The 9184-nt window shown below is 46.6% G+C and overlaps 1 protein-coding gene across 1 annotated transcript in view; it reads right to left on the bottom strand.

Moving 5' to 3' along the window:
- GPR37 (G protein-coupled receptor 37) overlaps window positions 1–1410 on the bottom strand; it is a 15269-nt gene extending 13859 nt beyond the window's left edge. The window contains exon 1 of the mRNA XM_021384782.1: window positions 312–1410. Within this exon, the coding sequence (XP_021240457.1) occupies window positions 312–941 (630 nt within the window). The 5' untranslated portion in view covers window positions 942–1410. The remainder of the gene's footprint in view (window positions 1–311) is intronic.

Below are 9184 nucleotides of genomic sequence, written 5' to 3'. Positions count from 1 at the left end.
AGAAAGACAGAAAGACAGAAAGACAGAAAGACAGAAAGACAGAAAGACAGAAAGACAGAAAGACAGAAAGACAGAAAGACAGAAAGACAGAAAGAATAAAACTTGAAATCAATCGCTGAGAGCACTCATCGTGTTTTCAGCACCACGAGGAGCGATGAAAGTTTGGCAGAACTCGTACGAGGGGATGCGCTCAGCCGGAGGTGCGGGGATCCCGGCGCTGCCGCCCGGGCTGAGCGCGGTGCGACCCCCGGAGCACGGGACCCCGCGTCGCGACACGAGGGCTGCCCGGGACCCGCTCTCCGCGCCGTTACCTCGATGTACGGGACGATTTTGCAGGAGAAGTCCTCTAGGAGCCACTTCTTGGTGAGCTCCTGGAAGATGACGAGCGGCAGGCAGAAGAAGACGATGAGGAAGTCCCAGAAGGCCAGGTTGGCCAGCAGGGAGTTGGAGATGCTCCGCATGTAGTAGTTGTGGCAGACGATGCACATCACTGCCATGTTGCCCATGATGCCGATGCCGAAGATCACTACGGAGAGGCACATGACGGCGTAGGCGCCGTACGACTCCTCGGTCAGCGGGTAGAAAGGGTTCCGGAGCCGGGCTCGGCGCCCCGTGCCGTTGCCGCGGCCCCCGGCGGCGCTCTCGCCGCGGGCTGAGCCGTTCAGCGGCAGCCACCGGGGGCCGCTCCCCGCCGCCGCCGCCCCGGCCCCACTCTCGCTGCTCCGCGCCCGCCGCCGCCCGGGCTCCGCCTCGGCTCCGCGCCCGGGCAGGGCGGCGGCGGCGCGGCGGCCCGGGGGGGCGAGCGGCGTCGGGGTCGGCGCCGAGCGGGAGCGCTGCGGGGACGCCGGCAGCGCGGAGCCCGCGGCGGGGAGCAGAGCGCAGGCGGCCCAGGCGCCCAGCACCGGGCACAGCAGGGCGAGGGGAGCGCGGAGCGGCCGCATGGCCGGAAGGCGGCGGGGCTCAGCCGCTGCCCTTCGGCTCGGCGGGGCCGGTGGCGGGGGGCATGCCCGCGAGGGGAGCGGAGCTTCTGGCCGCCTCCCGGGGCAGAGCCCGAAAGTTGTGCCGCCGCCTCCGCCGCGCAGAGTTAATGTAGCGCGTGCGGAGCCGGGAGCACCCCCCCCGGCGCTCCGCCCTTCCGCGGGAGCGCTGCCGCCCCGCCGCGTGCCGCCTATTTACATCCTCCTGCGGGCAGCGCGGCTGTCGGCGGGGAGAGGTCCCGTGGGAACGCCGCCCCTACCCGGGTGACCGCAGACACCGGCTCCTCCCGGAGAGAACAGGTTGCCGCGCCGAGAGCGGCGCGTCGGAGCGCTTTGCCAAACTCCGGCCGGCGGCGAGCACCGCACCCGGGGTGAGCGCACCTCCGGGACCGACCCCCGCGGGTCGCTCCCGCCGCAGCGAGAGGACGGCGGCCGAGGAGCCAGGCGGGAGCTGCGGGGCGCTGTGCTGCGGGGCGCTCTCGGCTCGGACCGGTGCCGCTCGGTCCGGCTCTGCCCAGCCCGGCTCGGCGCAGCGGCGGCCGGGGGCGCGCCGGGGAGGCGGGCGAGCGGCGCGGCGGCCCCGCAGTGCGCAAGCGCCGCCCGGCGGCGCGGAGGGAACGCTCCGGCTCCGGCTCCGGCTCCGGCTCCGGCTCCGGCCCCGGCCGCGGCCGCGGCGCCTCCAGGCGGGTCCGGCTGCGGGCGGTGCGGGGAGCTGGCGAGATGGGGCCGAAAGCATCGCCCTTGCGGCTGGACAGCGCCCGAGGCATCCACGGATGGTGCCGGTGCCCACGGAGGCTGCTCCGTGTTTATTTTTCCTGTTTTGAGCGTTTTTTAACGTTTTTGTTTATTGTCTTTGTTCAGCCCGATAAAGTTTATAGCTCTTCCTTCTTGCTTCCCTGATTTTTATGTAATTCAAGCGACTTTTTAGCTTAACAAAGTCATATACACCGCATATTTCCCTGTAAGTAGCCCGAAGGACTCTGTCCCTCGTTTCCGTTCTTAAGAGGCTCTGTGCAGCTCCTTCCCACCGCCTTTAAAAGTTTTACACTCCTCCTACAAAGCACTTTGAGCAGCATTCTTGTTACCCTCTCGAGCTGAAGCCGTTCTGTTCGGAGATCGGTAAGCAGCTGGAGCTGTGCTTCATGGCTGTGCATCTAACAGAGCCGCGGGCTCCTCTTGTGGACAAGTGCCGCGACCCCGAGTACGAGGGGTGTGCTTGCAGGTGGTGGCTTTTTGTCGTAATGACCAACAAAGGAAAACGTCAGTCTGCAGTGACAGAAAATGCATGCTGCACACACACAGAGCCAACCTGCCAGATGCAGTCAGGGACACACTGCTGCTGTTTTGTCTCGGCGGCTCGGCCGAGCAGAGACAAGTTGTAGTGCCCCAAGGGTTCTTTGTATGGATTGTTTCTTACAGTTTATTTCACAGAATCATATAATCATCTGAGTTGGAAGGGATCCTTAAAGATCCAACTCCCCTGCAACGAACAGGGACACCTGCAGCTAGATCAATTTGCTCAGATCCCCCTCCAGCCTGACCTTGACTGTCTCCAAGTATGGGGTTTCCACTACATCTCTGGGCAACCTGTTCCAGTGCCTCACCACCCATATGAAAAAACTCTTTCCTTATATGCAGTCTAAATCTCCCCTCTTTTAGCTTGTAATCATTTCCCCTTGTCCTATCACAACGGACGCTGCTAAAGAGTCTGTCTCCTTTCATACAGCTCCCCTTTAGATAGTGAAAGGCTGCTCTCAGGTCTCCCCAGAGCCTTCTCTTCTCCAGGCTGAACAGCCCCAGCTCTCCCAGCTTGTCCTCCTAGGGGAGTGTTCCAGGTGAGGTCTCACCAGCACAGAGCAGAGGGGCAGGATCACCTCCCTCACCCTGCTGGCCCCTTTGCTTTTGATGCAGCCCAAGATCCAGTTGACTTTCCAGGCTGGACAAATACAAGCCCATCCAATTGGCAGAAGGGAAGCATTGGGTCAAGGCACTCACTGGGCTGACCTTGCCTTCAGCAGAGAGAGAAGTACCTGGGATCAGGTACTGCATGGGACAGCCAACACATCTGGTGCAAATGAATGTCTGAAGGTGCCCCAGCACACTGTGGACCCCAGAAGGATGAAAAATTTGATCTCTGTGTGGCTCAAAGGAGTCAATCCTGTCCCACTCAAACTGAGGAGTAGTGCCTTTCCATGGTGGTCATACAGAAAACTCTCAGGACCCAGACATCATCGTGTTCCTGACACTATTCTCACACACATGGAGCTGGAACATAACTGTGGGCAGCCTGAAATGTTCCTAAGCATGTGGGAACAGGTGTAATAAATTTGGCACTGCTGCACTGAATGCTCCTTAATATAAGTTATTATTCTTCCTTAGCAATGTGTCATCTCACGGAGTTAAATGGCCAAGCTAATAATATAATATTTTTTTATCTAACAAAAGTGTCTTTGAATAGAAAAATAGCAGGAAAATGAGAGAAAGGTAAATACATTTTACCTGTCTTTTTTTTTTTTTCTCCCATTTGATTCTTTGGAGCTCAGCTGGTGTATAAAAGGAGTTAATGATGCTAATGAGCTTACATTTACTGCGCCTTTCTTCCTGAAGAGTCCCAAAGGGCATTACAAGCAGATATGATAAATTCACTGCTTGTTCTTAAAGGATACCGAGGAGTATCGCTCCTGGCTTTGTATGGAGGAGCAGACAGCAGTCAGCAGATGCATTGCCCTTCTGTGTACTCCTGGAAGAACTATGCATCCTGAAGAAGAAGGTTAAGCAGTGCTTGGTTTACGTCAGTGATCCTTTAATGGTGAGATAAGAACTGAGTCCTGCATCGGTTTTCCAGTGTCAGCAGTCTGCCTGCTTACAACAGAGACAATTGATTTCCGAACACAAAAAAAGGTCCCATAAATTATTGTTCTCTGCATACAGTTTTGCCACATTTCTCTTATTTCATTAACTATTTGGATTGTTACAAAGAAAGGCATTGGCAAATATATATATATATTGTGTTTTGCAGCTTGTGGCCATGCTGCCCTGCTTGGAACGGAGGAGCTTGTCTTATTTGTATGGAGTGATAAAAGAGTTCACCTGCGCTTTTGCCTTGCTGAAACCTTTACATAACAGGGTGTCAGAGGAATTATATCCCCCAGAGGTTTCCCATCTCATTGGGTCACAGTTCTGTGTGGATTTAGGACTGGTGGATGGCCTCTGCACCTCACTGCGATGACTTAATTCTGCTGTCTGCAAAGGTCCCCCTTCACTGCCTTTACACAGAGTTACTTTGCTGTTAGGATGACCCTCTGTTTACTGCTGCTGCCCTGTTGGGTGCTGAAAGACAACATCTGTAGGTTTGGCTTTCCCAGTTTCTTTCATCTCAAATATTCAATTACAAATTTGTTGCAATCTGTATAATTTCTGTTTGTTTGTTTATCCGTGTTTTGGTTTGTTTGTTTTGCATATGTCTTTAGTCCTTCAGCTCAGCTATTTCCTGCAGTGAGATCTTCCTTCAGGACAAAGCTCTGCTCTGTCATGTTGTGATGCCGCCTCCGGTTCCGTCAGCTTTCACGGCTCAGAGTGCGTGCCGCTGCTGAAGGAGCTGTGGTGCAGTGACAGCCTTCCCACCAACCCATGCATCAGCCTGGAAACAGCCTCGTGAGCCACCAGCAGACAATGAGATTGATAACACTCTGAAGAAAACAGCAACATTTTTTTTTCTTTCTGTTAGATGGAGAAATGAAAACTAAAATTTGAGATGTTTTTTGCAGCCAAAGCTTGTTATAGGGAAACCAATAGATGTGTTCCTACATTAAAAAAGAAAAAAAAAAAAAGCAGAATTTGAAAAGTTTCCAAATATACATTCTTCTTATTGGTTTTCTATGACATTTTAACTGTGATAAAGAAATCAATATGCTTTCAATGCTTCATTGTGAATTTTTGTTTGACATCTCCAATACTCGTTAATAGAATATGTGATACTGTGGTACTCTCAGGCTGAGTATGTTGTGGTGCTGCACAGGCAGGGATGAGTGCTGCCTTTTTTTAGTTCTCCTCAGGGCTGCTATGCAACAGTTCATCAGTGAAGAAGGAAAAGAGCAAATAAAAATAATTTTGTTCTTGTTTGATTTTAAACTACAGTATGCTTGGCTACCTCACACTACACTCTTTCATTATTTAGGCAAATGCAGTGGGACAAATTTTCTCCTTGCATTCAATAAACTGATCTGTTGACACCATCCTCTTACAACTCACTGAGTTTTGATGTGTATCACCTGATCAGAAAAAACTGAGTTCAGACAGAATGTTATTTCTGTGATCCTGTATTATTTCAGACGGACCCAAATCCCCCAGTCAATGGAAAGCTTTTATTGTTGAACTTGGCTGCTTGTATGGCTGAACCAGGCTCAGTAAATAAATGTTGGAAAGATTGAAGTTGAAATTCAAAAAGGAAATCAAAGTTTGATGATAAAAGTGAGAATTTTTTGTAATTGCTGTTGTGATTCTGCATTTATTGAGGTCCATTAGGAAAGCTTATGATGGCTCTTGAGTATAGATTGCTATTTCTGACTAGCTTCACATTTAAAATTATAATACTCTTCCTTTTATCCTTTTTCTTCCTCTGAAGCTTGGGTTCTGCTTTAAAAGGTAAGCACTGGATGCTCACATAGACCAAAGTGATTTGCTTTTAAGGTTATACTTGTTTTGAAAGATAATTACCAGCAACCCTTCTGTTATTATTAGCAATAAAAAGACAAGTGATCTGTATCACATGGAAAAGTAAAATGTGATTGATACTTGCATTACTGCTTTTCTGGCCTGTTTTATTCAAAACGCAGAGCAATATATAGAATATCTAGCAACATTGATCATTGGAGACAGAAGTAGTCAATAGTTTTTTAAAGGTGAATGACTTGGAGAATAGGTTACATTTATATAGCATGAATCTGGGAGAAAGGAGTATCTATTGTTAGTGAATATCCTTGATAGACCATGGATAAAGCCAGAAAGGGCAAAACCACAAGTCACGCCCATCCACATCAAGTCATTCTATTTCAGGATCTCATGTTTGGCATCATCCCTGTTATCTGTGATCATCTTCACATGTTTCTGTGTAGAAAGTATTCAAACAGATAAAAGGTCTCGGTAATCGATGGTGCTTGAGGTAAGATATAAAGACATTTTTTTCTTTGCCTGAAATTCAAATTCAGGAAAAGAATAAAAACTTTCCTATTCTAGAGTTTATTCAGGATTTTAACTCTGCAGCCATTAAGAAATGTAAAGGGGAAATGAAAGTCTTAGGAATGCATGTTAAATCTTTGCAGACTTTTCAAACGCTAGCTAGCATCAGCTTTCAACATCAGTTTTTCCACAATATTCACCATGGTGAAATTCTTTTGATCATTGCATTTCAGAAAATTCTTAGATGTTTTATGCTTGTTTTGCCACATGGTTTATAAAAAACATTTTTTCCTATCCTGGTCTTTTTACTTTCCTAGTGTAGAAAAATCGTCATGGTGCTCTTCATGTTCTTGGTTTCCAAGTTCGAATATTTAATCTCATTTGGATATGCCCATAAACTCTGAAAACCACAAACTGGTGTTCAGGGCTCCAAGTTACTTCTCATTTGTGATACAGATAATCATCAAGAACACTGCTCCAGTCACTGCTTGCACTAGTTTATTATTTAATAGAAATCTAAAGTTCATAGGAAATTAAAAGTCCTGGACAGCATGGGCTTCTAAGAATTGAAATGAATTAAGAATGAATTTGCTATGTGGGAAGCCATAGTAAATGTTTCAGAGCTGATATGGGAAACCCAATGGAAGAATGAAAGATCCATCATTTCTAGTGCTGGGAAACCCCAAGTAATGTCAGTAGTTCATGGGTCCAGAAGGTTTTGGAAGCACTGTTATGCTTGGGATGGCCCTGAGTGACTAATACCTTTTCCCCACCACCTGCATCCCAGCCCAGATGAAGACAGCAGTGGTCACCTCTTGCATTTCCCCATGAGGTAAAGAAGAGATGGCATGTTGCTATCAAGAATTGGGTATCACTTTCTACATTTGGTTCCCAGTTTCTTTCTTGTCTCAGGTTGGCAGAGGCAGTTGAACAACATCTCAGTTGTTGGCTTTTAAGAGGGAAAAAAGAGAAAAAAAGAAGGAAAAAAAGGTCATCAGAGAGGAAGCAGTAATTCTCTGGAGAGAATATGAGAAAAGAAGGACAGCCTAAAGAACAAAATGATGTGAGAGAGCCTCCAGAGGAGGTGTAGATGCAGCCTCACCCTTTTAGAGCAGAGAGGAGAAAATCTGTTGCTAGACTCTGTTGTTATCTTCCAGTGTTGTGGTCTCCTTCACCTCACACCATGTGTGTCCTTGGGCTTATTCTCCAGTTTGAAATGCCAGAACATATTCACTTGTAAACACTTAAAACCTTGTGTTGGCACCATGTGCTGAGGATTTTCTCGCTCCCTGTTCTGCATGAACTACTGAACGTGCTGCCCAAACATACATTCACTTTTGTGACTAATAAAGTGCACTCCAAACCCTCATATGTATGCTGCCCTTCACTGCTATTGCTAAGTCTGGGTCGCTGCTTTGCCCATATGAGCTATTTGATTTTCAGCAGTGGGCTGTCCTTTTACTAATGAAGTAGCCTTATGCTGTCTTCTCACTTATTTTTTTATTTTAAAGTTAAACCCTACTTTGTTATTTTCTGCCTGATTTTCTGTCCAGTTTAGAGTTTCTCCAATTGTAATTTCCTCTGCAGAGCTCATTTACATGCTATTTACCTTTCCTTCCAGCTTATTAATGAAGTTATTACAACAAGAAACTTGATACCTTGCAGTAGACCCACTGCACACCTCCCAACAATGCAGTGCAACCCACTGCCATTTCTCATCAGCCTGACTTTGTGATCCTTCAACCTGTTTTCAATTTACATGACAGTGCTTATGTCCAAAGCAATTTGAATTCATTTTGGGAGATTTAGTGAGACACTATATTAAATCCTTTATTAAAATCATGCTGTGTATCCTTCATCCAGGATTTCTGCAGTTCTATCAAAAAAGCAATCACGTTTCCTTGGCACGACATGTTCCTTATGAACCCATGCTGCTTATTGTTTATAGTTCCATTATCCTTTGAATGTTTAGTAAAGTGTTTTGTTGTTTTTTTTTTTTCTCCTTATTTTCGTTTTCCCCTCGGCACTTGTTCTGCTCTTTCTCACAACAGAATATGCTTGGAATTAGACTCCTTGTTTAATAAACCTCTCTTCTTTCCTTTGTTGATGTTTGAAGCTATACTTGCTATGCTATGTAACTTTTCAGAAATAATTTTCAAGGGCTTTGTATTTTCAGTGTGCACTCAGGGATGCCTTTAACTTGGGCCATTTGGCTGGATGCTACTCTTTTCTTTATTTCTGCACTATGAATAGCAAATTTCTGCAGTTTACTTTCTATCAACCTCCTGCTTTCATTAAGGACAAATAATAAATAAATGTATGTGGAAATTATGAGTTTTGCTTGCTCCTCCCATACCAAAGTAGCTCTACTTTCAGACAACATTTGCATTTACTTTATATGTTTTAACAACCGCCTACGTATCGTAAACAACTTCTTGGCTTTATTCCGAAAGCTGTTGAGCATTTTGACCTTAGTCTAACGAAACATACAAGAATAGATTTACTTTTAATCACCAAAGTCATCAGCTTTCTTTGGAAATCTTCATAGATTCAGGTTAAGCACAAGATTTTATGCTATGCTTTCGCTCATACAAATCCTCTTCTACAGTTCATCTTGTTCCTGAATACTAGCCCACTCTGTATATTTTGTTTGCTTTCTTCTTTATAAGTAAATATATTGCCTTGGGGAGAAGAGTAATTTAGAAATCTGTGATATTTCATACACGTTCTCCCTTTCATGTCCTCTTTGTTCTAAGTCACATTCAGATCCAGTGTGTGTTAAAGTTGGTGGGTATATTCCCAATCAGTGCAATTAATTTGGATTGGTCCCTTAGCTGTCAAATTTCATATCTTGTTTTAACTTGTGATTCTCTTTTCTATTCCTTTCTCTCTTTCTCTCTTTCTCTCTTTCTCTTTCTCTTTCTCTTTCTCTTTCTCTTTCTCTTTCTCTTTCTCTTTCTCTTTCTCTTTCTCTTTCTCTTTCCCTCTTTTTCCTCCTCTCTCTCTTGTTTTATATCCCGCAGTAAATT

This window comes from Numida meleagris, chromosome 1, assembly GCF_002078875.1.
Source record: "Numida meleagris isolate 19003 breed g44 Domestic line chromosome 1, NumMel1.0, whole genome shotgun sequence".
NCBI classification, from domain to species: domain Eukaryota; kingdom Metazoa; phylum Chordata; class Aves; order Galliformes; family Numididae; genus Numida; species Numida meleagris.
Note: the sequence above shows the minus strand (reverse complement) of the source record. Positions and strands in the feature narration are given on the sequence as shown.